Source organism: Porcisia hertigi, chromosome 36, assembly GCF_017918235.1.
Source record: "Porcisia hertigi strain C119 chromosome 36, whole genome shotgun sequence".
NCBI classification, from domain to species: domain Eukaryota; phylum Euglenozoa; class Kinetoplastea; order Trypanosomatida; family Trypanosomatidae; genus Porcisia; species Porcisia hertigi.
The window spans coordinates 914,159-941,855 of record NC_090595.1 but is presented as its reverse complement, the minus strand read 5'-3'; the positions used below and the strand labels follow the sequence as shown (position 1 = coordinate 941,855).

General features: G+C 56.7%; 7 protein-coding genes across 7 annotated transcripts; all 7 read right to left on the bottom strand.

The window, feature by feature from the left end:
- Window positions 1-274: 274 nt before the first annotated feature.
- JKF63_00223 (uncharacterized protein) lies at window positions 275-1,729 on the bottom strand (the record flags this gene model as incomplete). Its single annotated transcript, XM_067896275.1, has 1 exon — window positions 275-1,729. One exon carries the CDS (start codon window positions 1,727-1,729, stop codon window positions 275-277), a length of 1,455 nt encoding a protein of 484 aa, XP_067752432.1.
- Window positions 1,730-2,611: 882 nt separating this feature from the next.
- On the bottom strand, window positions 2,612-3,943 carry JKF63_00222 (uncharacterized protein; the record flags this gene model as incomplete). The annotated part of the gene is made up of 1 exon (XM_067896274.1): window positions 2,612-3,943. One exon carries the CDS (start codon window positions 3,941-3,943, stop codon window positions 2,612-2,614), a length of 1,332 nt encoding a protein of 443 aa, XP_067752431.1.
- Window positions 3,944-6,073: 2,130 nt separating this feature from the next.
- On the bottom strand, window positions 6,074-7,078 carry JKF63_00221 (uncharacterized protein; the record flags this gene model as incomplete). Its single annotated transcript, XM_067896273.1, has 1 exon — window positions 6,074-7,078. One exon carries the CDS (start codon window positions 7,076-7,078, stop codon window positions 6,074-6,076), a length of 1,005 nt encoding a protein of 334 aa, XP_067752430.1.
- Window positions 7,079-10,170: 3,092 nt separating this feature from the next.
- JKF63_00220 (uncharacterized protein) lies at window positions 10,171-11,277 on the bottom strand (the record flags this gene model as incomplete). The annotated part of the gene is made up of 1 exon (XM_067896272.1): window positions 10,171-11,277. The coding sequence occupies one exon, from the start codon at window positions 11,275-11,277 to the stop codon at window positions 10,171-10,173; it is 1,107 nt and encodes a 368-aa protein (XP_067752429.1).
- A 754-nt stretch (window positions 11,278-12,031) lies between these two features.
- On the bottom strand, window positions 12,032-19,984 carry JKF63_00219 (uncharacterized protein; the record flags this gene model as incomplete). Its single annotated transcript, XM_067896271.1, has 1 exon — window positions 12,032-19,984. One exon carries the CDS (start codon window positions 19,982-19,984, stop codon window positions 12,032-12,034), a length of 7,953 nt encoding a protein of 2,650 aa, XP_067752428.1.
- Window positions 19,985-22,424: 2,440 nt separating this feature from the next.
- JKF63_00218 (uncharacterized protein) lies at window positions 22,425-24,251 on the bottom strand (the record flags this gene model as incomplete). The annotated part of the gene is made up of 1 exon (XM_067896270.1): window positions 22,425-24,251. The coding sequence occupies one exon, from the start codon at window positions 24,249-24,251 to the stop codon at window positions 22,425-22,427; it is 1,827 nt and encodes a 608-aa protein (XP_067752427.1).
- A 1,661-nt stretch (window positions 24,252-25,912) lies between these two features.
- Window positions 25,913-27,013, bottom strand: JKF63_00217 (uncharacterized protein; the record flags this gene model as incomplete). The annotated part of the gene is made up of 1 exon (XM_067896269.1): window positions 25,913-27,013. The coding sequence occupies one exon, from the start codon at window positions 27,011-27,013 to the stop codon at window positions 25,913-25,915; it is 1,101 nt and encodes a 366-aa protein (XP_067752426.1).
- Between the last annotated feature and the right edge of the window lie 684 nt (window positions 27,014-27,697).

Genomic DNA, 27,697 nt, shown 5'->3' with positions numbered 1-27,697 from the left:
GGATTGAGGGACAAGGCAGAGAAAGAGCAGAAACAGGAATGGGGGAAAAATGCGGTATGCAGCAGCAGCGGAAAGGGAAGCGGGGACAACTTCGGTAGTGTCCGTTCCCATCCATGAAAGATGAAACACTTCGCCACATCAGCAGATGTTGACGAGCTTCCCCCCTCCCCCCCCCTCCCCTACACACCCCACCTCTCCACACGTAACAAAGCCTTCGTGTACACGTATGGCGATAACACCACATATGATGCTTCTTTCTTCGGCACTACACTTTCTATTGTTCCAACGGCTCCGACTTGAGATCCGATGCTGGGGCAACAAAAGCCCTGGTGCTGTCTACCGGCTCGCCGGCGGAGGCGAGCGTCAGCGGCGGCGATGACGCCAGCAAGTCCTCCAGCTCTCGAATGACCCCGGGAATGCGTGGGGACTGCTCCCGGCGCTGCCCTGGTTCGAGCTTGTCCCAGACACTGCGGAAGACACGGAACTTCGCCTCCGCCTCTCGCACAGCGCCACCCTTGTACAGCGTCACGGCGTAATTTAGGTAGACAAGAAAGTCGTCCTGCATTGCAAGAGCGTGCTCGTAAGCACGACATGCGTTGGGCAGGTCCTTCATCTCGCCCAGACAGATACCGATTAGCATAAAGGCTGGTGCGTGTTCAGAATGCAAATACACGGCCGAGTTTAGGCACTGCAATGCCGAGCAATACCGGCCAATCATGAGAAACGTAACGCCCAGGTTGTAGTGGCTAATCCAATCAAATGGGTATAAAAAGACGGCTTTGCGCAGACATGCAACAGCCGCATACGTCATCTTTTTGCCCATGAAGCAGGCACCAATGTTATTCCACACCTGCGACGCGCCCGGCTGCTGCGCCACCACAATTCGGTATTTGGTCAGCGCTACATCGTAGTCACCGTTGTCCTGAATAATGCTGGAGGCAGCAACAAGAGCATCGACGTGAGTGGGGTGAATGGTGAGACAGCGACCCAAGTACTCAAAGGCAGCGCCGGGGTTGCCTTGTTGGAGGTGCAGGTGTCCGAGCATCGCGAGTAGGTCTGGATTTGTCGGTGACATCACCACAGCCTCCTCGTACACCTGCAGTGCGGTGTTGTAGTCGTGCGCCAGCAGCGCCGCTTTCCCCAGATGCAAATAGGTGCAGTCGTGACGCTGAACTGCGATAGAATCCATGAAGGAGTCGATGGCGCGACGGTATTGTCGTCGATGGAGATGGCACAGGCCGATGCTGTACAGTATCTCCCAATCTGCACCAAGGCCCTTGATATAGCGGATGCTGGCCGCCTCCTCAAATGCCCCAATGGCCTCCTCGTGGCGGCCAAGGAGGTAGAGCGCGCGGCCGAGTTGCATGCGAGTGGCCGCATTCTCTGGGCTGATCATCACTGCAGTTTGCAGCAGCTCCAAAGACTCGGAGAGAGAGCCCTCCAGACGCTTCAGCAGCCCCTTGACGTAAAGGGCATACTCACACATTCCCTCCGTCTCGCGGAGTTGCGCCTCGATCACTTGAAGACAATTGCTATACTCCTGTCGGACGTAAAGCACGTGGATGAGCCAGTTGCGCCGCTCGCGAATCAAGCGCAAGTCTTGCACAAATTGCTGCTGCACGTTTGAAGAAGGGGCTGTTGCAGCCAATTCGGTGTCAAAGCCCCTCCCAACCCTGCCGTGCGCAGAAGACGGCGCCACGTCCGGCGCGCGATCGCCAATCGACTGCATACTCGGAGCTGTGAATAGGAAAATGACGAAGGTCTTCAGAGGGGGGAAAGGAGGGGTAAGAGTTATGGGGGTAGCGGCGAGGTGATGTCACACGGCGCCCTCCGCGTGCGCCTTGTAGGGAATGGGATGTATCCAAGTTAGCAAGTAGCGGGACTAACAGGGAGTGCCCTTCCTTCTCAAACACAAGAGTTCAGACACGTACGCCGAGGCCAAGGTGAGCTTACCCTAGGAAGAGATCAAAAGATCGAGAGATGAAGCCAACGTTTTCTCTTCCGGCACGCCATACTTGCGTCAGCGGCGCGGTTCAGGAGTTTCAAAGAGGGAAGGTGGAAAGGGAAAAATCGGTAGTGCGCTCCAGCATGTTCCTGTCAGAGAAGCTCCAGACCAGCCCCCTCCCCCCCCCCCAAACACACACGAACACACTCTACATGCAGAGAGGGCAAGCGAAGTAGAATACCTGCTCGGCTCAGCATGCAAAGGAGGGCACACAGGGAGGAAAAAAATCCGCAGACACTGTGTTCTGTTTTGTTTTTAAGGGGGGGGGGGGCGCAGGATGGCAGAAGAGACACGAGCTGCAGTAGCGAGTCTCTCTTGGTACTCCCAAAAAAGACACCACACTGCCTATCCGCCAACGTACGCGCTATCCACAGGCGAGGTGGCCTCTGAGGCAGGACCAAAAGGAAGGGAGTGAGGAGAGCATGGTTTCGAAAAAAAAAGTGAGACGCACGACACGAGCAACAATAGCAAGTGACAGAGGGTTTAAAAAAAAAGTCACGGTGTCTGTGGCAGCCGCTGGCGGTTACGCTGGATGTATTTTCGGCCGCTTGCGCACACTTTTTCTTCTTTTTTTTTGCTCATCATCTCCCTCACCTCCTTTCCCTCTTATAGATTGATATAAGCGGTTACCAGCTCTTTCCAGTTCAGCTGAGGGAGCTCTGCTGTAACAGCAGCATACGTGTCTAGCAGATGCGCGCACACACGCTGCTGGGCTTCCGCAGACCCCGGGTCACCCGACCGTACACCTCCGCCTTCCCGGCACGCACTGCTGTACGTGAGGACGAGAGTCAGTGAGTCAAGGAACCAAATCCACTTGTACAGGTGCGCGTACGCTGGGTCGACGGCGTCGTCCTCAATACCGCCCGTTGTCACATAGCTGAACCGGTGTTGCAGGAAATTCGGAAACGCCTGCCGATATGTCTCCACTGCGTTGCGTGCCATCAAGATCGCCCCCCGAGGCGTCAACATACACACACCCTTCAGCGCTGCACTCACGCGATCGTGAGACAGCGTCGCAGAGGCCTCACCCTTGCGTTGTGGAACGGCAGCCGTAGAGCTCCTTTGCAGGCCGCGGCGGAGGATGTCAAAGTATACGTACTGGGCAAAGAGATGATTGACAGCGTTTGGCTGATGGGCCAAGTGAGTGAGCCAGTACACGGCGGCGACCGCTGGTGTTGGCGCAGACCAATCGACGTTGGCAGACCCTTCCCCAGCTCCGCTGGCCTCGCTGAAGATGCTCATGCGGAGAAGCTGCGCTGCTAGCGTCAGGACAGGCAACGGCGGCGAGGGGGCCGGGGAACACGATATTGGATGGGCCAGACGGAGAGAGAGGAGGTTCTGGTATGACAGGAACAGGTTCAGTGACCAGCGGGAAAGTGCGTCAGTGTTGTTGGGACGCTGTGAGAGAAAGACCGCTGCGCGAGTAGCAAATTCGAGAACCACGAACTCGACCCAAGGCGCAACTTGCTGCTGTTGCGCCGCAGTGACATCCACACCACCGTCATCTGCCTCCGTATTCCATTCCACGACAAGTGGCAAAGGACCCGTCAGCGTGTACGTGCATGTGGTGGCGCTGACGAGCGTGTCAAACACACGCTGCAAAAAGCTCGCGGCGAGAGCGTCAAATGAGGGCTGAGACGCTCCGTCGTCCCCCAGACCGGCCACTGCAGCGCCCGGGCCCATCATTGCAGAGAAGTGCTCCATTACTTGAAAGAGCACATCACGGAACAGCTCCTGCGCCAAATCGATGCGCAGATATGTACGCAGCACCCGCGTCAGGGAAACAAGCAGTTCGGCGCAGTCCTCGAATCTGCCTTGCGTTTTGGTGGAAAGATAGCGGCGCTGCACGACCGCTTTGGCTGTAGTCCACGCGCTGTACACTTCTGCACCGCTTGCGCAGACCTCAGCCAAGTTACGCACCACCTTTGCCTCTGCCATGGTGAAGAAGAGAGCGAATGGGGGGGGGGGGATCGAGGGAGGCCAACACGACCAGGACCAGCACCACCACCCTCACGGGAAGAAGGGGGGAGAGAGGAGATAGAGCGCAGTCGAGAAAAATCAGCTACGGACGTGTGCGAGTTAGCATCGACGATCCGTGTTTTTTTTTTTAAGCCGCCGGTGGTAAACCAGAGGCACACGTGCACCGAATGGAGGGAGAGGGGGAAAAGGATCGAGCTAAGAGTACGCAGTGGAGAGCAGAAAACAGGGAGAATCCGTGCATAAGTGCAATGCCAAAACAACCTGTTGTATAGTTGTAGTGTGTGTACCCGAGACTGCTGGTGTCGTGCAGCAAGTGCAAACGTTTCCCAAAAGTGGATCTTCCTGCAGTGCACCTGCATATGCCAGTGACTCTCCACGAGTGCACAGCCGCAAGTCTTTCTTTTTCCTGCAATTCGACTTGATAAATCCGTTTTGGGTTTCCTAGTTGGTGTATCCTCCACCATACAACACCACTCAAACCATCTCACGCCTACACACCGGCGAGGATGAGTGAATTGGCAACCAGCAACCACAGTAAAAAAAAAGTGAGAGCACACTTACACTCCACGCTCCTGCCCCAAAGACCGCGTGCATCAAACGGACACACTTCAATCCCCAGGGCCAACACCCCCTCGATAGTGCGACAGCGGGATTCTTTTTTTATATCATTCCCCCCCCTGGGCGAGACACAACTTGCACCTCTCCCTCTATTTCTTTTTAAGGATGCTCTTCTGCAACGAGTCGACAAGAAAGCGTGCTTGCACGCAGCCACATATTCGCCGCCCACCCGCCTCTGCGGCACCACAGGCTGAGATCCCAGTCGTTTGAGCAGAGCCGCACCCCTGCCTGTCGGAGCTGGGCCGTGCGGCTCACCGGCGCTTCTTGCGCCCACCTGTCTCCTCTCCCGCGTGCGTGCCTGCGACATCAGCGCCAGAGCTGATTCCACCACACAGCGTCCCTCACGCACACCGCGCACAGCCTCGCTGGGTCAACACAGCGTGGGGGGGCAGTGGGTCTCTGTCGTGTGGGGGAACAGGGGGGGGGGGAGGGGAGAAGAGGGGGGCCTTCCAGTGAATCCGCAGCCGGGGCTGCAGTGTGTGCCTCACTTCAACCCAAGTGCCTTCGACGGGGAAGGACTTGAGCAGCGAAACGGGTGTGTGTGCACAAGCACATGTCACCGCACAAAGAGCCCTTAGGAAACCCCCCCCTCCTCTCTATAAATGTATAAAGTCATCGACACTTTCCAGTGAACTGATACAAATGTGAACCAAGCTCGCGAAGATCGAGACGACACGAGCATTAAGACCTGCACACCAATACCGGGAAGTGTATGCCACCATTCTCGTGGGCAGCCTGCAGGTTATCGGCCATCACAGAGGAGACTTTCCAGATCCCGAAACAGTTGTTGCATGGCCTGCCTCATAACTGTGACCAATTCAAAGAAAGCGTGGGGGAGGATACGAGTCACGATGATGCCTTCGTGTGAGGTAGGGAAGGACTCCAACCACGTACACGAGTGTACGCGCACACATAAGCCCATCAATCACAGAAAAATTCCGAAAACACGACACAACACCACACACGGGCGGCGAGGGAGGAAGGGGGGAGGGAAGCGCGGGTCAGAACTAAAGCGGGGTGGGGGACGAAGAGAAGAAAAAACGACGAGGGCACGATCCCCTTCATACACAACGGCGGTGCAGATCTTGCAGAGGAGATACAGCAAATATACGTCTAAGGGGAAGGGGGGGAGTAAAAAAAAAAGACTATGAGGAGAGGGAAGAGCCCATGAGCAAATCTCAACAATACCACCGCGCCAGCGATTCCCAGTAAGCCATGCCATGGCTTGTTGCAGTACAGCACACCGATTTAAGGAGACAAGAAGGAAAGCAGTAAAAAAGAAGAGGAAGAGCAGCACAAAAAAGACTAGGGTATCACCCGCCCTTTGCCTGGCCCCTCTCACTCTGGCGCATCTACCTGGGATGCACTTTGAGGATTTTCTCTTGTTTTCTCTCCTGGACATGAACAGCTTCACTCACTTTCCCCCCTCCCAACCCGGCCGTGCCATTCGCACGAACATATCGCCTTGTTTCAGAGAGAACTCTCGAACGTAAGCACCTTGGACCGCACAACGCTCTTCACTTTTGCGTAACATTGCTCGAGGTCGTCATTAACGATGTAGTAATCGAAGAACGACCGGTTCTCTGTAGCCCATTGCATCCACTTCCAGTTCAGGCGCATACGCAGTTGTATCGATGCTTCGGTTTCACTCTTGCGCTCCCGCAATCGCTGCTCCAGCGCCTTCATACTGGGCGGCGCTATAAAGATGATCATGCAGCGCAGCGTGCGCTCGACGTCGTGTACTGCATAGGAGGGTGACGATGACGTCGCTCCCTTCGATCGAGCTTCACCTATGGAGACCACAGAATGTCCACTCCCCAGGGATACAGGGGTGAGCCGAGATGGGGAAGCGGCCGGCGAGGCCTGCGCGACGGGTGCAGTGCCGCTACTCTGCTGCACCGGACAGCGCTTCGTTTTCAAGGGGGTCACACCTCTTGCGCTTACTACTCCACGAGCGCAGTAACACCTAATATTGATTGCGCCTCGTAGGTCCGTGTCCATGAGCACGACACGATTGCGCTCCAGCACCGCGTGCAGCGCCTTCTTGCTAGTCCCGTAGAGGTTACCATCTGCGTTGTGCGGCAGAGGTGTCGACGACTTGAGGCTAGGCGTCGACGGTGTTGCTTGGAAGTGCATGCACGAGTGCTCAACCATGGCGCCGGCGTCGACGAGCTGTTGGAACTCTTTTGTGGTGACAAAGTGGTAATGTTGCCCATTCACCTCCCCGCGCCGAGGAGCACGGGTGGTGTGGCTGACGCTAAACTCAAACAGTGTCGGCCATTCCTGTTGCAGTTTGTGAATAATCGTGGACTTGCCGCACCCGCTCGGCCCGACAAACAAAAGTACGTCCACGAGGCGCTTGACGGTCAGAGTCTCCTTGAGAGGACCCATTGATTCCTGTAAAGCTTTGTGAGCTACAGATGTGGGAACAGCGGATGATATCGCTGGCATCAACGATTTTGCACTTGAGCTCATTGGCGTCTGCTCTGCTAGCGAAATCGCCGTACTGCAAAGGTGTGTGGAGCCTCTCACTAAGGGAAGGGGGGATGACAACTAGACCACAACCAGAGGGAAGCCATCAGTAACTGTTCAGGCAGCGGAAAGGGGTGTAGAGAGAGAGAGAGCAGCAGCAGCAGCAGCAGCGAACCTCGGTGCTCTAACGATACTCAACTCTCTTGACCTCTAGCGAGAAAAAGTTTGTATTTGCAAGTTCCGTTTTTTTTCCTTTCCCCGACATAGAGAACGGGTAAGCGGTACTGAAAGCGAATTTGTGTCGTTTTACTGTGCGTAGTAATGGAGGCGCGAGCAGTGACCAGGAAAGAGCATGCGCACACGCATACAGAGAGAGAGAGAAGCGAAAAAAATGCGTGAGGGGGGGATCAATGAAAAACGCTTCAATATATTTAGTTAAAACACAATAATATATATATATATACAAATATGAATCAAAAGAAGCGGGGATGTCTGAGGGAGATGCAGAATGGGAGGGAGATGATCACTTCTTGTGACCGTTTGATAATGCCTCCGTCGGGGGGGGGGGGTACAAAAAAGAAAATGAAGGTGGTCGAAAAGCGCTGAACACACCGAAAAAAAATGAAAAATGTGCGTGTCTATACGACAAGTAGAGTTGCCGAAGGTGAGGGGGGGGGGGAAGAGAGACACACACACACACACACGAGAGCGCGGGAAGACGATGGGAGACCAATCCGTTGCAGTCCTCCTTTTCTCCCTCCCTCCCTCCTTTATGAGAGAATCTGACACTCTGTTTGTGTGTGCTGGGAACTCGGCAGGGTGAGGGTCCTCTCTTTGTTTGCGTGTTTTTTTTTGCTTTGGAGGGAGGAAAGTGGAGAAAAGAGACGAAAGAGGTGCAAAGAAAAAAAACTTCTTTTTTAAATCGCCACGTGTTACGTTCCTATTAGGCCCGGAATACTCATAAAAACTTCTGCACACTCGTGTTCACAACAATCGGGGAGGGGAGGGGAGGGGAGGGGAGAACACAGGGACACGCCACTTATACAATCTAGCACAGTAGGATCCAAAGCCTAAAATATATTTGTCCCAAAGGTGGGCACAGACTCTTCTTTGTGGACTCGCTACTGTGTGTGAGTGATATACAGTATAGGTGATCGGAGCTAGTCCCTCAGCTCTCTCAATTAATGAGGAAACGTTTTCTGTTGTTGTTGTTTGGTCGCAGTTGCGGATGTTTTTTTTTGAAGTGGGTGTGCTTAGGCTTAGTGTAAGTGAGGGAAGCGCTGGAATGTCTGTACGGGTGTGCCGTCGCTCTTCCACTCAAGATGCCGGATTTTTCTTTTTTCGAGTGCAAAACACACAAGAAAAGCGTGTATATGGTATGGTGAGAGGTTCTGCACACACACACACACACACACACACACACACACAAAACAAAAAGGAGTTGCAAACGAGAAAAACGCGGAGAAATATGTGAGAGAGAGAGAGATGCAAAACGGGATTTACAGAAAAAGTGAAGCAATGACGTCACCATACAGTGACTGTTTTGCAAAAAGCAAAAAGACGCTGTGTGACTGTACAAGTGAGGTTGTGAATGGTGTGCACACCTCTTGTGTGACAGGCCAACCTTTCCCGGCCCATCAACACACACACACACACACACACACACACAATCATTCCCTTGGTACACGTGAAATGAACTCCCCCAGCAGCACCTGTGCGAAGGGTGGCAGTCGCGCACGACTGCTTCCCATAATTGTTAGAGTCAAGACAGTCTTTGACGGAGCGCGTGTCGACACGCTACAGTGTCGAGGGGGTCGGTTTGGAACATATCAGTGCGGCATTTTCTCTTTTGCTCTCCTCTGGGTTTTACCGTCATTTTTTTTGTGTTTTAGATTGAGAGGGGAGGGGGGGGGAGCGCACACATGAGGGAAAACAAAAAGGCTCTCGTGACCGCTGAAGTGTAAATTTTAGGCTTGATCACACGCAGACAGACGAACACATACACACACAAAAAAAGAAAGACACGCGACCCAAACACACAGGCAAACACGCCACACATCAAAAAACAACAACCAGAAAGCCACGCGTACAGAGGAACATCGAACCTTCTACCGAGGCCCTCACGGGGGTGAGGGGTCGGGGGTGGGGCGCCAACTCGGCTCTTAGAGACGGTTCTGACTGCGAAAATGCGTGCGTCTTTGACACAGCAGCGACCATTCGGATCACAGCAGTCGCTTACAAAACGCAGGGAGACTAGGTGAAAAAAATAGTGCTAGCTCTCCGAGGTGAGCCCGATTTGGTGGTGGGGGTGGTGGGGGGTGGTGGGTGGTGGTGTGGAAGTGGAGAAGGTAACGTACGACCCCGCAGAGAGGAGCACAGCGAGAGATTGGAAAAATTGAAGCATGCGTACGTGTCGAATAAACGTGCATGCGCATGACGGGGGTGGTGGTGGGAAGGACGTCTTTTTTCCCCCACCCGCACCGTGCGAGAGTGCGCACCACATCAAGACAGCCACGCCGAGAACATCCTTAGGCGCTTCACACACTGTATCTCCCCGCGCGACCACGTCTTCTGGAACGCTATCAGACCGTTTGATGTTCCCTTTCATCTCCACTGCTCCTATCTCGAGGAACCAAAAACTCGCACGACCTTCGCGCAGGATCCCACCAGTGGCCCTCACTGTCCCTCACTGGCTCGTAGCGGAAACATCGGCGCAGGGATGCAACATCGCTTTCGTTTTGAAGTAGTCCAACTGGAGAGCTCACAGTAAAGACCACCGCCCACACACAAGCGATGCCGAACGTAGTGTTGGAGCATCGCTCTGTGTGAAAAACGGAAACGCAGAGTCGGTGAGACACGGACGAGGTGCACGTCCTACTTCCCTGATCCGTTTTACACCCGGTCCTGTGTCTACTCGAGTAAGCGCACATGTGCGGGAGACCCACTGGCGTTTTCGGTGTGGATAACGCCGTTTGCCAAGTCATGCATGCCGGCACCTTTGTCACCTCTGATTGTTCAGTACGGGCGCATACATATATAAATATATATATATATATATATATGTGGGTGCCCGTGTAAGTTCCTTGTTTTCCTTTCTACACCTTCTTCACGACTTGCACGACATCCTCGTCATCCAGCGGGTGATCCTTGCCTACACGCTGCGGCTGATGCTTCACAGATGAGCCCCATACCCAGGCGTACTTGTAGTTGGCCATCAGCTGCCGGTGGATTCGGTTGCAGAAGGCCTCGATCGACGGTTGCGGTACCTTCTTGAGAATTACTGGCGCCGTGTAGTCTGGCATTTGACCTCGTGGCTTCGTGTACACGCGAATAAAGTTCAGGTGATCCCAAATGCACTCGAGCAGCCCATCGAGGTTCCACTCGTGATGGGCGGAGATGGGGCAGTTGTGCGGAATGCGGGCAACAATGTCGAGCTCCTCAATCGAAATTTGGTCAATCTTGTTCAGCACATATATCGCAGGGATGTACGCGCGGTTTCCTTCGATCGCATCGATGAGCTCGTCCTCCGTATAGTCACCACGAAAGGTGACGTCGGCGTTCGACATGCGGTACTCGCCTAAGACTGTCTTGATCGTGTCATGATCAAGGTGTGTGAGCGGACATGTCGAGGAGATGCTGATGCCACCGCGATCCTTCTTGCGTATCACGATATCCGGCGGCGACTGGTTCAACCGGATGCCGAACCCGTCCAACTCACGTTCGATGATGAGTTTGTGTTGCAGCGGCTTGGCAATGTCAAGAACGATGAGGATGAGAGAGCAGGTACGGGCCACCGCAATGACCTGCCGACCGCGGCCCTTACCGTCCTTGGCACCCTCGATGATACCGGGCAGATCCAGCATCTGCAGTTTGGCGCCGCGGTAGTTGACTACACCGGGCACACAGGTTAGTGTCGTGAACTCGTACGCAGCAACCTCGGAGTGCGTGGAGGTCATCTTCGACAGCAGCGTCGACTTGCCGACAGAGGGAAATCCAATGAAGCCGATGCGTGCGTCCCCGGTCTTTTGCACATCGAAGCCTTCACCCTTGCCGCCGCCCTTCTTGGACTCAGACGCGATGAGCTCGCGCTTAAACTGCGCTAGGCGGGCCTTCAGAGTGCAGATGTGGGCCATGGTGGCCTTGTTCTTCTGAGTACGGGCGAGCTCCGCCTCAATATCGTTAATTTTCTGCAAGGACGACATTACTGCAGTGAGGTAACACGTAAAACAAAAAAAAAGACAACGGGAGGGAGGTGAGCTGTGTGCGTGCCTGTGCGCGGCGTTGAGTGTATATGTGAACAAGAGAGAGTGAACAAAAGGAGGCGGCAGAGTTGTATCTCGTCCCCGCCAATCCGGATTTTTGCTGCTGGAGTCGAGAATGGTACGCAGAGCGTACCCCACAGTGATGGGAAAGGATGGCACCAATGGAGAGAGTTGATCCAAGAGCGAACGAGAGGGAGAGAGAGAGAGAGAGCAAGGGGATGTTAGGAAGATCTCTTTTACGTTCGAGGCACGACACATTGCGTATAAAAACGAGCCCTCTCGTTGTTTGTGCGACGATGCTGTGTTCTTCCTTCGACTGGGGGATACGAAAGGTGAAAGAAAGAGACGTCGACACCCCTTTTGAAAACAGTGCGAGGTGAGGGCCAGGGAGACAGTTGAAGTGCAGGGTGCTGCTGGAATAAAGGATGGCGTTTCTCGAGACTTCTACAGGAAAACCTGTCGCCACAGACATCTACGCCCATTCAAAACAGCGAACCGATGACGTGTGTCTATGCATGTATGCGAGATGGCGGGGGCTGAAGGAGAAAACAAAAAGCGCTCCGTGTGCACTCTGGTGAGGACGAGTCACTCTGAAAATGGCGAGACAGCTGCCGAACGTTACAAGCTCATCACGCGCCCCCACATACCAATATATATATATATGTGTGTGTGTGGGGGGGGGGGGGGGTAGAGGTCAAACTTGGGAAGCCATCACTTCAATCAACGCATCAAGACGTCGGAGTATGGCGGAGATGTAAACATATCGGCTCATACGCCGCTGCTGTGCCTTGTGCAACTCCCTGATCGACTTCAGCGACGCACCATCGGCTGAGGTGGCGGCGGCATCTGCACTGCTCTCGGCCTCCATGCTCTTCACGTCCTCCCCCACCATCACCTCTGCTAGTGCATCACGGAGGGTTCGTGTGAGGGATGCAAAGAGACCGAGCTCACGGGAAACCATATCGCGCATCAGTCGGCGTTGATGGGCCACCTCCTCGTTGATGTTTCGCTCCGCAATGGCGTGCAGTTTGGCGCGTCGCTCTTTGCGCTTCGTAGAAGAAAGCCGTTTTCCACCGCAGTGAGAGCGGCGAGGTCGCTTCATTGCTGGAACTGCCGTTTTTGAAACACCCGTTTTCGTTGTCGGCTCCGGCGCCGGAGGCGGAGGCGGAGCGACGGGCTGCCGCGTGGTCACGCCAACACTCCGGCTGCGCTTCTGGGTTTGTGGGTGCCGTACAACTGTGGAGGGCTGCGGCGTCTTAGTCCTTAGTGCTGCTGTGTTGGCCTTCTGTTGGGGATCACGACCTGGCTGGGTACCTTGGCGGTGGCGTTTCCTGTGTGGAGTCTCGGCGGAGGGTGAAGGGCTTTCGTAGTGTGTCGTCTTCTCAGCACCAGGGCTTCTCGATTCCACACCCGGGGGCTTGTCAAGCATGGGAATTGTGGAGTGCGCTGCCGTGGCGCCGATGAGAGCCGGGGACAGAGTCCGCTCTGCTTGCGCGGCTCTCCCTTTCGTTCCCTTTTCAGCGCTCCGGGGAGGTGTGCGAGCGCTTTGGACGTCCGACTCCGTGTCATGTGTACCCGCATCGATCGGCCCACTGCCAGTCGCTGTTGGTGGGGTGAGTGTCTCGAAGTGACGTGCCAGAGCGTCTTCAAGAGGCTGTAGGTACCAAGGGGAGGCCTGAGGAGCACCGCCCCCAGCGTGCTCTTTATCCCAAGCTTTCCCAGCCACGGCCCGCCGAGACCATCGAGAGGGAGTAAACGTGTGCCCAGGTGTGGACGTGGCCGGTGGCCGTACTTTGGTTTGCCGGGAGGAATCGTCTCCCGCTGCACCGTCACCGTCACCGTCGCTATCGCTGTCGGAGCTGCCTCCACTGCTCACCATGGAGCGGAAGGTGGCCATGCACTGCCGCCGTTTGAGGCGTATTGACACCTGCGCATACCGCAGCGCGCGCTCCGCCTCCTCGACGGTGCTTACCATTGCCTGCAAGACAGGGTAGACGCGGCGCTGGAACTGCGGACCACAGAGCGTGTAGAACTCGCACTCGCGCAAGAACTCGGCGTGGTCAATTGTGAAGCTTTCGAGAGCACGGTAAGTGTAGAGCACGCCCGCTTCAAACTGCAGACTTTCCCGGTACGCCGCCGTGAGTTCTGCCAGTCGTGCCCACAAAGTCTCCTGGAGACTAGACACCAACACTTGGCGTACGGTCGTGCAGAAGAAAAAGACACCAGAAAGGCCGCTGTCCATGCCGGCGCGCCACGTGTGCAGCACGATGCGCTCCGCACTCTTCCAAAAGAGAAGACTGCGGAAGATGGCGCCGGCGCAATGGAGTATATCGTCAGGCAATAACCAGGCCCCGTTGCACCATGGGCTCACGGCTGTCAGGCTCAGGGAGGAGACAAAAGACTGGATGGAAAACGACTTTTGTGACGCCGCCTTCGCAGAGTCCTGCGATAACTGCGTTGGCTGGAGTGGTATAGAGAAACCTCTGGAGACGCCTCCGTCGCCTGACTCAGCCGCCTCGTCGCCCTCTGCGAAGCCCCCATCACCCTCGAAGACCTCTCCCGCGGAGCCGAGTCGCTCATGACCCTCTCCAGCGTCCGACGTAAGTCGCCACTCCAGTTTCACCGTGGAGTCGCCATCCGTGACACATGTCGCCCACTCACGCTGGAAGGAAGCATTGAGAGAGGAGAGCACCTCCGCTAAGTCAAGCCCGTGCCGGTTCTCCCTCAGTGCTGCCAACGCCGAAAGCTGCGCTTCCTCGCGTACAATTGCTTGCACCATCGTAGCTTCTTCGCCCTCTGCTATCATTTCCAGTGCGGCGTCCACAGATGACACCCAGACATCCATGAGGCGCACGGCAATTGGCGCGCTTTGCAGCAGACAAACGTCGAGAAACTGCGTTGTAAGGCGGTAAAGAGAGCCATACGGCGGGAGCAGGGTGAATTGCAGAGCCTTGTGAGTGAGGAAGCTGGCTGTGTACTGGCCGAGCGCACGATAGTACCCGCTGCAGCGCTGCAACGCCTCGACCTCGTCGTAGGTGAGGGCAGCGTCCATGAGAAGGGCGCGGTCCACCTCGCCTCCAGTGAGAACCCGGGGCACCGGGATGAGACCGTCAAAATACCAGCGATGCGCCTCCGCCGCTGTCCACGACCAGAGCTCGTCCGTGCAACTTTTCCCGGTGGCTGCAGCGCCTGCAATCGCTGTCTTTGCTGCACTGGAGCCTCGCTGCGGGTCATCTCGCTGCCACGCAGAATCCAAGGACCGGGGCAGATACACGTTCCCTTTGTAACAGCCTGCACTGTCGCCAGCCTCCACGTCCTCCTCGGCGCGGCAGCCCAGCGCTGCAGCATCCTGTGTGTTTGTGAGTGAGAGACTCTGGCGCCTTTGAGACGAGCGACACAAGCTCAGATATTCAGTGTTGTCCTCGGGGGTGTTGCAGGAGAAGCCTTCCCCAGCTGCCGCGGCAGCGGCAGCAGCAATCAGTCGAAGGTACACCGGGTCATCGACTGTGCAAGCGGCAAGTTGCTCCTGCCGCTCTGAAAGCTGTGTCAGCGCCGCCTCCTCTGCCTCACGACGCGCGTAGCTTTTGGGACCAGTACGCATGAGAAGAAACTCATCGTCGTTGATATCTGACACTCTGAAGAGCGCATCTGGGTGGCGATACCCGAACTCGTCGCGCCGCACTGCCGCAACGTGCGCCGCATCCGCCGAAGCGGCAGCAGCCAGGGCTGCGTGCTCCCTTGGCAAAGATGCCTCAACTTTCTGACGGTGCCCGATCGCCGATGGCGACGGTTGAACTGGCAACAGGGTAGATGTGAAGGGCACATCAAACGTTGCGATTGCAGCTCGTGCCTGCTCCGGAGGGCGGATCCCCTCCTTGACTTCAAACGTTGATAAGGCGGCTGGAGCGGCATCGCGCAAGGGACTATTCATTGCTGAGCTCGCAAAACCGCGTTGGGTGCTCTGCACACAAGTCCTAGTCAGCGGCGTACTGATGAACGGAAGAGCCCCAGTGCGCGCAGAGGCGGCGGGCACCCGTGTCGTGGTGCGCACAGCCAGCGACGGTGACTCTAGCGTTCTCGGCCACTTGCTGAGGACTAGTCCGCTTGCGCTCGCGGCACTGGGCTGCGGCCCACAAGGAAAACGATTGTCGCACGCACCTGCCCGCGGCATCTGCGGCAGGCCTGTCGGCAACAGCTGTGAGAGCGGCGATGTGCAGAAACGCGATGCCTCGGGGCGACGTGTCGCTGTGATCGTAGGCGCCTCCACGATGGTCGGATTCGCCGCAAAACTGGTGCGACGCGAGCGGCCGTCAAAGGCGCGACTGCCACGCCTCCCTCTAGGCAAGTCACCGACGCTGTCGTCGCCTGAAACAGCATATAAGATCACCGGCGGCGCAACTCGTGGCGGCGGCAGCTGGCGAGGGGGCACCACCACGCGCATCTCCGCCATCGCGGAAGTGGCTAGAGATGGCTCTTGGCCCGCCCCTTCCTCACACCGGCTTTGATGGGCCAGGGGGGTTTCCTCGATGGGGTGCGACGCTGGTCCTTGGATTTCTGCGTGCCCAACAGCACGGATGATGTATACATCCCGCAGCTCATCAACGATGTTTTCCATCGCGCGCACTCGCCGCAGCCGCAGCGCTAGCCGCTGGGCTTTCCAGTCATTCAGTCGACCCTCACGGCGGCGACGCCACAGTTGCGCGTCAAACTCGGCCCGGAGAAGGTGGCGGGATTGCCCGAGGTCTGCCTCTGTCTGCTGTTCCAGGAGTGAAACTTGGCGCAGCTCCTCCGTAATGGCGCCGTAGAGAGCCATGGTTCCGCGCGAGGAGGCCATTGACGTCAGTGTGGTACCGGTCGAGAAGCGAGAACTGGCGATGCGGCGTAGGCCAAGGACGCTCGCCGTGGTCGTAGAAGCGCGAGGAGACGAGCAGGCAGAGAGGTTGTCTCCCGCCTGTTGCCCGCCTGCTGCTCTTGCCATGTCCCCGTGAAGGCCACGGTCCTCGTCGTCATCAGAGTTCATAAAAACGGTAATGAATGACGGCCCCTCGCTTGTCGGCTCCATTGGTGAGAAAACTGTCATAACCTGAGGAAAGGCCGAATAGCAGTGATCGTCTGGCTCACCCGCACCTGGACAGCATGCGGCTGCCGCAGTAGCAGGGGAATGGGAAAAGGACAGCTCGCCGCGGCTAGTGTGCGTTCCAGAGGAAGCAACACCATCTACCCTGTCCTCCTCGGCTGTAGCGGCCTCCACAGCACCACGAAGCCCCTCGTCCGCATCCTCTCGCAGCCAAACCAACGGGCCAGGTGCGGCCTCTGCCCAGTCCTCCTCATCACTACCTTTCCCAGGACTCGCGGCTTCCCCTACCACCTCTAGCATCACCCGTGTGCAGGCTTGATAGTGCTCCTTCCACCAACCAATGGCGCCGTACGACGACAGCGCATCGACACGCGGCGGCAGCGGCGGTGTCGGCGTGTCGGCGGCCTCGTCTTGGTGAAGCGTGCCCTTCCCGGCGCACCCCCTAGCGGTCACAGCATCCTCTGTCGACCCACCGCGCAGCAGTCGCTCAATGAACTGATCCACCGCGCGTCGCAGTGTCTGCGTGTCCAGCATTTCTCCCATGTAATCCTCTGCTGCGGCCTCGTTGATTTCCGCCAAACACTCAAGCCGGCGTGCGTCCTTTTTGGCACTGAGCACGACGTGCGCCGCAGCTGCCCGAAGCACTCGCAGGCTCACCCCCGCATGGAGAATGTCGGTGGCGGCAGCGGCCGAGAGAAACACCGGTAGCCGTTGTGGGGACAAGTCCAAGGTGAAGCCGCTGTGCGTCTCGCCGTGCGACGGTACAACGAAAAACTCGTCGTACGGGTCCACCAGCTCACCTGCCGTGAGCCAGCGATTGAGCATTGTGTTCAAAGGACGTAGGGTTGCGCGAAGCAGAAGTCCAATGGCATCGATCGAGGTGCTGAGCACCTCCTTGCGCTGCTGCTCCCACGCACCACACTTGTAGTCAGCCCCTGGTGGAAGAAATTTCATTGCGGGAGCGGTTTTTCCGGATCCAAGGACAGCAAAGACATCGCGACGCGGCAGCCACTGCTGATCCGGGGCGCCGCTCCGGGTCTTTGCCTGAAAGGGCATCGTATCAGCACCTTCGTCGGCCCAAAAGGCGAGCATTTCAGCAAGCCGGTCCTGTTGCAGCTCGTGGTGGCGGGTGGCAGCGCTACCGTGCTGGCCAAGCGCGTCGGCGTGACGTGAAATGAAGCACTCATATAAGCGTGACAAGAGCAGCGCCGATGAGCAGCGCTGCTGGAAAATGCGCACGGGGTCCCACGTCTCTGCCGCTGATGAAGACGCACCGTCACCAGTTGATGGCGCCACTGCAGCTGCCGAAACACCAAAAAAGACCGCAAGGACATCAATCTGCACCACTGCTCGCTGCAGCCGCTGGTGTGCCGTCAACAGCTCTGCGAAACTCAGTCGGTGCGGCCCACCTGTTTGGTCCCCTAATTCCCCGATCTGCCGCTGGAGCAAACACAGCAAGAGGCGTAAGGTGCTCATGGCACAGCGGCCGTAGCTACCGAGCGTGCCGCGCTGCGTGACGTCGTCAGCCAAGTCGCACAGGCGGTAAAGGCAACGCAACAGCGTCCCATAGCCGCAGCCCCACTCCAACAGAGAAGCCAGACCACTCGTGGCAACCGCGGCGGAGGGTGGGCCGACACCGTCGTTTGTCCGGCGCCAGTTGTGGTAAAACTCTTTCCGAACGCGGAGCGCCGGCAGATTCGCGCCCGCTGTGTCATCACAGTAGGTGAGACAAAAGGGATCAGCAAAGCCCGCGGTGCACCAGTGAAGAGCGAGGTGCACCTGCGCGTACACAACGTCGTCGTACAACGGGTGGCAGGTCACAAAAGGGGTGCGACACGCAGGTAATGCCATCGCCGTAAACTCCGTCTCTTGCTGTTTTGCCAGTATCGCCTCTTCGTTTCCGGGGCCACCATGTGTTTCGCTGCCGCATAAGTTGATGCAGCGAGATGGGGTGTCCGAGAAAAGGGCTTCGACAGCAGGGTCTTCCGCTGCGCCCGTCACCGATTCCCACTGGAAACCACCAGAGAAACTTCCAAGTTTCGCCTCATGACCCGCGTTCAGCGCATCTGAGGTCGACACGCGGGAAAACGAAAACCCGCTGTCGGTGACAAGAGCTGTCAAAGTCGCGGCATCGTCGCTCTCTGCCATACCGGCGAGAGGTGCCCATGAGCAACGCATGCTATCGAGCAACGACAGAACAGCAGCGGATCGCGTGCCAGCGCCGCCGAGCAAGTGGCTATTGCGGGTGCATGAAGCCTCTCTAGCTATAGTGGCCTCGATCACTGGATCGAGGTCGCACGTCCAGCGCTGCTGTCGCCGCAGCGCCTGTGAGCGCTCCACCAGCGCTACCGTGGACGGCGCTAGCCAGCAATGCGGCTGGTACGGCAAAATAGCATCTGAGCGTACACTAGCAGCACTGCTGCAGTGGTGGTACACTGATTGCCCACTTCCTATAAATAACGCAGAGTGGTCGTCGTCCCCGAAGCCATCCACTCGCGGCTTCTTGTGTGTCAGGCGGTCAACCACGGAAGACGAAGCAGTGGAGGCGAGTTCCGAAGTCAGGCCCACGACACCCGCAATCTGTTGCGGAGGAGGTGTACGGAGCCCATCCGCTAAGTGCGCGGGCGCATCTTCACCGTACACAGTAAACGACCGCCGTGGCGTGTTGGCTGCAATGCTGGTGCGGAGAATAATGTAAAGCAGTTGTTCCGCAATGGTGGTAGAAGCGTGTAGACTGGTCGCATCATCTTGTTTGTGGCGCGGCGATGCAGTGACCGGTGCGGATGCTGAGCCACCGCGTGCCATGATACCGCGAAGCTCAGACACCGGCTTTACCTCCTCACTCGTCGCAACGTTCAAGGGCGATGCCGATCCTGGTGCATGCCCATCTTCTGCGTCAGGAGCCTTGGGCATTCCCTGAAGCGTATCTGCCCGAGGGGCCCCTGTCGCAGCGGAACCAGAGCTGTGCGCACCGCACATAATTTGGGCGGCGAAGAGGTCAACCAAATACGCCTGCGTTGGCGAGATGACCGACATCACGGTGCGTGCGTGGAGCAGCAGACCTGCCACGGCCTCGCGCACCCCATCCCCGCCCTCAGGACCACACCCGCGGCGCTGGGAGATACGAGCCGACAGGTTTGGGCAAAAAAATGAATCGAGTGCGAGCTGCCGAAGACGCTGCCGCCTCGCATTCCACGATGGCGTCCCGCGAGCATTAAGTACCGCACGCACCGCAGCGGTAGCAGCATCAGAAGGGCACACGGTCCGTCTTGTCACCAGACGAAAGGCATTACCACGCTGAGGGGCTGACACGGTGCAGGTGTCACGCAAGATCTCTTGCCCGTTATTCAGGGCCGCAGTGTAGTGGGAACGGTCCAGCGACAAGAGAAGCGGCAGTGCGGTGATGAGGTTCAACACACTTACCGGTGTTCCCTGCTCAACAGCTGGGGGAGGGGAAGATGCCCTGAAGGCGGGGCCCTTCGGCGGCAACGACTCTGGGAGCCGTGCGGAAGCGCAATGCCATGGTTTAGGGCTTGATGCACTTGAGCCAAGGACACCATCGTCGCGCATACTGCGCAATGAGGGAAGCACCACTGGATCAACTCTATCCATCACCAGAGGGGGAGACAACGGGAAGCGGGCGAGACCGGCGCGCAATAGGGCGAAAAACAAAAAAACAGCTACGCACACAGACCACCCGCTATGCCAGTGCCCCTCCAGTGCGTGAGCGTCGCTGCTGCTGCTGATCAATATCTATTGGTGTGAGAATATATATATATATATGCATATACAAACTCAGACGCTTCTTTAGCGTGTGTGTGTGTGTGGATTGTCCGCGCAGAAGAACAAACGTTCGACAATGTCACGATGTGCGTGTGTGTCTGTCTGCCTCTGTGTTGTGCGTGTGTGTGTGTGGGGGGGTTGAGGAGGAATATTGGCCGCAGAGATTGCGAGAAGTCGGGAGATTGGGGCTCACCGCTCCTGCGGGTTGACGGTATGCGGATGTGCGTCGGAGAAATAGAAAAAGATGTGACAGCATGGCATGTCAAAGGTCTTACACACTACCGACAGGCGGTCCACACAGGAGAGCACGCCTTCTCCTCATGGCGGCATTTGTGTTGTCCTCCCCGACAACATGTGCACAACACCGCAGCAGGGGAAGGAAGTGCAGACTGTTTGCTCCCCCTTGCTGCTTCAGCGCCCTTGTGCACAACCGCACACATCATTGCAGCCAGTAAATCTTCTAGCCCCCAAGGAGATTTTTCCCTCTCTCCCCCACCTCTTTTACTTGAAGGTCTTGCCCCCCCCCCCCAAAAAAAAAAAGCGAAAACACCGGAATCCCAAGATGGGGGAAGACGAGTGGAAAAGCAGAGGAGGAGGAGGAGGAGGTCCAAGCACTGGCCAGCGAGGGTCACTAAGGAGTTTTTTTCCCACTTTCTTTCGTCTCTTGATCCCAATAATATAGCTGCATTATGACCTCATCCTATTCCTCTCCCCCTCCCGCCGCCATGTAGCACTGCAACTGCACACGAACCCTCTGATGATACTCTATGAGTGGCAAACAAAGCCCGAATCGCGGGGGTGCGGAGAAGAAAGGGGGAGCGCGAGACGGTATAACACTCCGTGAGCGTCGCAGTGCAGCAAAAGAGTTGGAGGCGGGGTGAGAATGCGCGGGAAAAAGTTCGGTGCACACACGCGAAATACCCAAAGCGGGACCCCTCACACTCGCTAGAACTAGCAGTCGACACACCTGCGCAAGCCAATACCAACAAGTACACCCCATTCAGAGAGAGCAGCCTCTCCCCTGAAAAATATATATAGAGTACAGCAGCAAAAGCAACGAGAAGCGAAGCTACTGTGCACGAAGAAATGTTAGCCTCTCAGCTTACTTTCCTTTTGAAGGATGCTCTTCTACAACGAGTCGACAAAAAAGCGTGCTTGCACGCAGCCACATATTCGCCGCCCACCCGCCTCTGCGGCACCACAGGCTGAGATCCCAGTCGTTTGAGCAGAGCCGCACCCCTGTCTGTCGGAGCTGGGCCGTGCGGCTCACCGGCGCTTCTTGCGCCCACCTGTCTCCTCTCCCGCGTGCGTGCCTGCGACATCAGCGCCAGACAGAGTTGATTCCACCACACAGCGTCCCTCACGCACACCGCGCACAGCCTCGCTGGGTCAACACAGCGGGAGGGGGGGGGGCAGTGGGTCTCTGTCGTGTGGGGGAACAGGGGGGGGGGGGGGGGGGGGGGTCCCGTCTGGGCGAGCCCAAACGGCAATTTTTGGCCAGCCCCGGTCCCGGTCCCTTCGAGGCCCCCCCACCCCGTACTCCGGCCCGTGTGTGCGCTAGGGCTTCACCTCCCCCCTCCCCGCCTTGAGTCGCCCGAGAGACCCGCCTACACCCCATAACGTGGTGTGCAGACTCGCCCCATTGCCGTCCGCGCGACTCGACGGCGTAGTTCGGAGTGGTTTCGTCACTGCTCCAGGATGTGTGCCTCGACAACCCACGTGGTTTGATGTAAGTGGTGGGGCGCACTTCGCGGGCATGCACATATTCAGGATATCTTGGCACGGTGCTCGGCGCGCCTCCCTTTCTCCACTACGCTGGCTCTTCCGGTCTCTGGACGCCGTGTCTGGCCGTGGCTGAGACAGCGGGTACGCACTGTGTGTGCGCCCCCTTCCCTCGGGAAAAAACAGCAATGGGAAGAGCACATGTACAGACACGGACACGCGCGCAAAAAAAAATGTGTTCCACAAAAGCACAGCCGTGTTCGGAAACACAAGTCATTCGATTGTGGTAGCCGCGGGTGCTAAATCGAAGGGGGTGGCGAAAAAAGTGAGGGAAGCGAGGATACACGCACTGGAGTGACTCGTGGCCACGATGCGAGCACACAGCACCTTTTTTTGTTTCGCAAGAGCGGGCGCTACCGTTCAAAAATGTTGTAAAGGGCACACCACTTCGCGGAGTCCCGCCAGCCAGGCCCGGCCGCTGCTGCTACAGCGCGTCGAGTGTCGCTCAAGACGCCGGCAGCTGGTCCAGCAAACTCAGAAACGAACGCGTGTTAAGAATGGCTTCGCCGCCGATGGAAGTATTGATGTGAGCTCCGCCCTCTGCAAACAAGGCCGCATCAGCTGGCTTATACGCAGTGCGGGCATTAATGTCGCGCACCAGCGCCGCCTCCGCGAACGTGTACCCCCCACACATGTACACCATCGTCTCTTTTGGCTTGAATTCCGCGCTTGGAATGCCACCGCCGCCAGAAGAGGAAGTGGGCTGCTCCAGGTAGGGGTAGGAAGCAGTGGCGAGCTGGCCACTGTACAACTGCTGCAGGGTGCGCTTCAGCACCGGCTCATGTTGAGTGTAGATGTTGCCAACATCCACAAACGTTTTCACAATCTTTGCCATGACACCGGTATCGGCAAACAGGCGATTGCTGAGTTTATTGTGGCCATAGTACTGCCACAGCTTTCGGAGCAGCAAGGCATGGTTAGAGTTGACACGGTCGAGGTAGGGCGCCACCCGCGACGGACCGCCGGGTTGTTCATAACGTAGATGGTAGATGAGACAGAGGCGAGTGAGGTCCTCCTTGCTGGTTGTTGCGCACGCCGCGAAGGATTGTAAGCGTGCGAAATGATTACTCTGATCTGAAGAAGCGATCATGTCCTGCTCCAGAAGAGAGATTTCCAGCAGATTGCGCTCCTTGATGACGGTGGAGAGATACGAGGTGACAGTCGTGTGCTTGGTGACGGAGCCGGTGAGGCTCTTTGTCTGGGGAATTTTCTGCATAAATGTTTTCAGCTCCTCGAGCGTGGCGGTGGGGCGGTCGAGGTTCAATGTCTCTTTGCAGTGGTCGACGTACTTCTTCACGTTGTTGCAGAGGTCTCCCCAGTTATGGAACATGTTGCTGGCGAAGAAGGCGTCGTCGTGCTCAGAGAAGACGTAGCCCTCCTTCTCGGCACCTTGAACGTCAGGCGGCAGCTTAAGCGTGTTGGAGCGCAGCCCAATGTGTTCGTGAAGCATCGCTTGGTAGGTCCACGGGATAAGAAGCGGGGTGAGCGGGTCGTCGCTGCGGTCCAGCAGCAGCAAAACTGTGTCCCGAGTTGGGTAGTCGTACAGGCCTGGATCGCTCTTCAGCAAATTCACTAGTTCCGCGACGAGGCGCTGCACATACAAGCTATCCTTCTGGTAGCGAATGCAGGGCCTGCGGCGCTGCGCAACCATGAGCGAGGCAAGACCCTCCGCGAGCCGGCGTATTTGCGACGCGGACGCGAATGAAGCCACCAGTGACTGCGGCGGTGGCGTTTCGAGCACGAAAGCGTCTTTATTGATGGCGTTGAAGTCGCAAAACACCTCCTGCACCTGCTCCACGAGCGAATCGTTGTCGGCAAGCGCCAGACGATCCAACATCTCCGTGGTAGCCGCACCGCAGAAAAAAATGTGATAACTAAGGTACTTCGCCATCCGCAGCTCCACACACACCGCATCCACACTGGCGAGGCTGGGCCGCAGCAGAATATAGCATCGCAGCATCTTCATCAAATTTCGTTGCCGTGCAGCGCTGTTCAGGGACTCGACGAGATAAACTTCGTGCTTGAGGAGCTCCGTCTGGGAGAAAGCGGTGGCGATCATAGGCAGCGCACCGTCGTCTACAAGAAGTATCTTCATCTTTCGATCGTGTGGGAGGATGCGATTCATGTAGGCAATCACTAGCGAAAAAAAATCATTCGATGTCGCAGGTGCTGAGGAGGAGGACGAGACAGCTGGAGTCGCGAGGTGGGCAGCCCCACCGCCCGCTGTCAGCAGCGTGCTCGGGAAGTTTTTGAATGTCCCCTGTGCACTCATCGCTATTGCCACCGAGACAGAATAGGCGGTCGAGTACCTGCACTAACGCAGACGAGACGAAGCACTCTCCGTCCTGGGAAGTGAGCGTGAAAAAGGGTGGGGAAAGGGAGTTGAGGAAGCGTGCAGTGTGCTCAAGGGCAGAAGAGACAGCCGATGGCTAGCCACCACGCACACACACACACACAAGGCAGGAAGTGGCCTCGCCTCACAAGCGAGTGACGCAGAAACACAAAAAAAAATCGAGAAAAACAGAAGACTTGTGCGCCAGCACGTAAAGGTGTATTCGGAGCGAAGTGTGTGTATGCGTAGATGTGCGTGGGGGCGTCTACGTGCACAATCGATGTAAGAGATTTTGAACAGAGCGGGTGTAGCGTAGAAGGGGGGGAAGTGGCGGGCGGAGTGCAATCTGTCATCGTAAGTCGACCAGAGAGCCGCGCGCAACTGTGTTCGGTAAGCTCAGCACACGGGATAAAGACTCGAAAATGAGTGAATAACCGACGCATCAAGAGAAAGCGGTAGAAGCGGAAAGAAGAATATACGGTGCATCGGCCACTTACCCCCCCCTCCCATTAATCAGAGGGCAGGGAACCTGTGGAGGAAGAAGAGACACCAAAGAGGCAGCTCCGAAGAGTGGACGGAGGGGAAAGCCAAGAGAACACACACTATTCAGCATAAAGGTCTCCTGAGCTCCACAAACCCATCTCGTCTGGGAGGGAGGGAAGGAGGGGAGAGAGAAGCGGCGCAAAGAAAGTGAGTGTCAACACAGTCTCTTGCGAGTGCATTTTACTCTTCCAGACCCCCGTTCCTTTTCCCGTCTCCGATCAGAGTGCATGCGCTTGCACGAAGAAGGCGGAGGAGTTGACTGAGATAAAAAGCCGTACAATAAAGTGCAAAAATACACGCACCAAACCAAGCGAACGACAGTCCACCTCGCGCAGTTCAAGAGGGCTTTGTGTGTGTGTGTGTGTGTGTGTGTGTGTGTGTGTGGACCCCACCTCCTTTGTTGTTTGGAAGAGAGAGGGAATTCCAGATATGAATGCCAGTTGGCACGAGAGAGAAGTGACTCACCAAGTAGACCTGCAATCCGTCATTCAAAGGGCAACAGTGTAAATGAGCGCGACAGGGAAACGATCTCAATGACGTCCAAGAGGGAGTTGGGAGAGAGAGAGAGGGGGGGGGCAAAATACCTCGGTGTATACCGCGATGTGTGACAGAAAAAAGAGTCGCGCGAGCAACAGCTGCGCAAGGAGTCGTTTGCATGACCCCCTCTCCCGTCCGTCCGTCCCTCCCGCCCTTCGTTTTCCCTATCGGATCTTTTGCCAACCACCTCGCTTTGCCGATGCTGTCTTTTGTATGGTCAATGCTTGTATGCGCTGCTGTGTACCTATGCATCTATGTCAGATAAAAATATGTATGTATGTATATATGTATATATGTGTGTGTGTGTGTGCAAGTGTTTTGCGTGCGTCTACCAGAACCGTTGCATGGAAAAAAAACTCATCTGTGTTCTTGCTTGCCTACTCTATATACCATTTTTTTTCCTTGCGGTGTCATCCATCTCTACTCTCTTATTCATTCGTCTTTATAAGTCGGCATGCCATGTGAGAGTAGTTCAACGTCCGGCGTTGCAGGAGGGGGAGGAGGGGGGAGGGGGCGTTCTGTCAGCATGCGCGGCGTCGCTTTCGTGTCTTCGAAGCCAACGCACCCAGGGGGGCTAGCTGGGCTGCCAGCTTGAGCGCCTGACACACCTCTTCAGCATCGTTATTCCCCCTCGGCTCCATGCACGGCGACAGGCTGCGGAGATGTGCTACACACGCATCCGTGGCGGTGTCTCCAGAGTGTGGGCGAGCGAAAGCCGGCATGCTCGTCCGTACTTCGCCGATCCATCGATCGATCTCCTCTTCCTCACGGCGGAGCTCGCCAGCATCCACCTGCGCTTCTGTGCTGAAGCTGGGGACAGGAGGCGACGGTGTCAGAGCAGGAGGTGCATCAGTTAGCGTCGACCCTGGCGGTTGCAGCCCACCAGTGTTCAGACATGACTGCACCCATTGTGGGGTCACACACGGAATACCGAGACGACGTGCAACCACGAGCTTCGTCAGAGATGGCTCAGCGGCCTCAGTCGGGTAGGCGACGCACGACTCCGGCGAGAATCGCTGTGGTGTGCTGGCCTTTGCAGCCTCGCTTTCCTTCGCGGGCGACAGCGCCTTTTTATTTGGCCCATCTGGAACGATGTGTGGACGTGCAGGGGGGCTGGTGACCGCGTTTTTCACGGTGACGGGTGAAAGACTCATGTGGCTGTACACTAACAAGTTTGTCGTGTCCAGAAGGTGGGGGTGGTAGGTGGCACCGTAGAACTGCATGAGTGCGACAATGTTCGCCTTCAACTCCAGCGGCAGCCGAGTCGTTGTGAAGTGCACGCCAGCGAATAAGTGCGGATCGTACGCAATCGTGTCGGGATAGTCTCGGCAGGGCAGCAAGAGACGGTTTTTGCTCAGGCATTGATGCACCCACTGCTCGTAGACTACTGTGATGCGATTGGCACGGACGTGGTCCTCCATGGAGGTAGGCAGTGCATTCGCCACCGCCCAACCACGCCTACAGCGCACCGGAGTGCCCGTTGAGTTGTTGCTTGCGATGATAATGCACGTGACAACATTCGTGCTCAAGTCATACACCACACGGCCACCGTTCTGCGTCAGCTCTGCGACTGTGAGCGGTGACGCTGCAAGAGAGACCAAGAAAGTGTGACCGCGAAACATGGTTCGAGAGCTAAGGGGGGAGGGGGGGACCCACTCGCTCGGTGCCTTTGTGTGTGAGTATGAGTGTGTATCTGTTGGCGTATATTCGTGGTACCCCCCTCCAAAAAAAAAAAAAAAATATGATGACGGTATCGTAAAGGGTGGGGGAAAAAAAGCGACGGTAGCACTCGGGCGTGGTACCGCGACACGGAAAAGAGGGCCTTTGAGGGGGGAAGGGAGGAGTTGGGTGCCGCCTGCGAGTTTCGCTCTTGAGAAAAGTATTTCAGGGAGTGGTTGTCTGCGAAGTGAGGGAGGGAGGGAGAGGGGGGGGGGGGAAGAAAGTGGATGTGGGGAGACGACTGACTCTGTCAGAGGCTCAACAACCCATGCCATATCGCTGCTCTGTGTGACCAACATTAGAACAGGTCATGAAAATGATATGGCGGTTGTCCCTCCCTCTCCGACATCCGCTGTGCTCCCCCCCCCCCTATGGACTGAGAAGCGGATGTGCAACGTCATCTTATTTTTCGTCCTTCACGTTCTTTTTTAATCTAATCAGCCAAAAAAAACTCAATAAAGCACAGTAAGTCGTTTTTTGTTTGATTTCCATGGGGACAGACTGACAGAGGACGAAGGTCAGCAAACCCCAACGAAAAAACGCTTCACCAACAGAGCCTGTATTCGCGAATAGCGCTTGTGTATGTG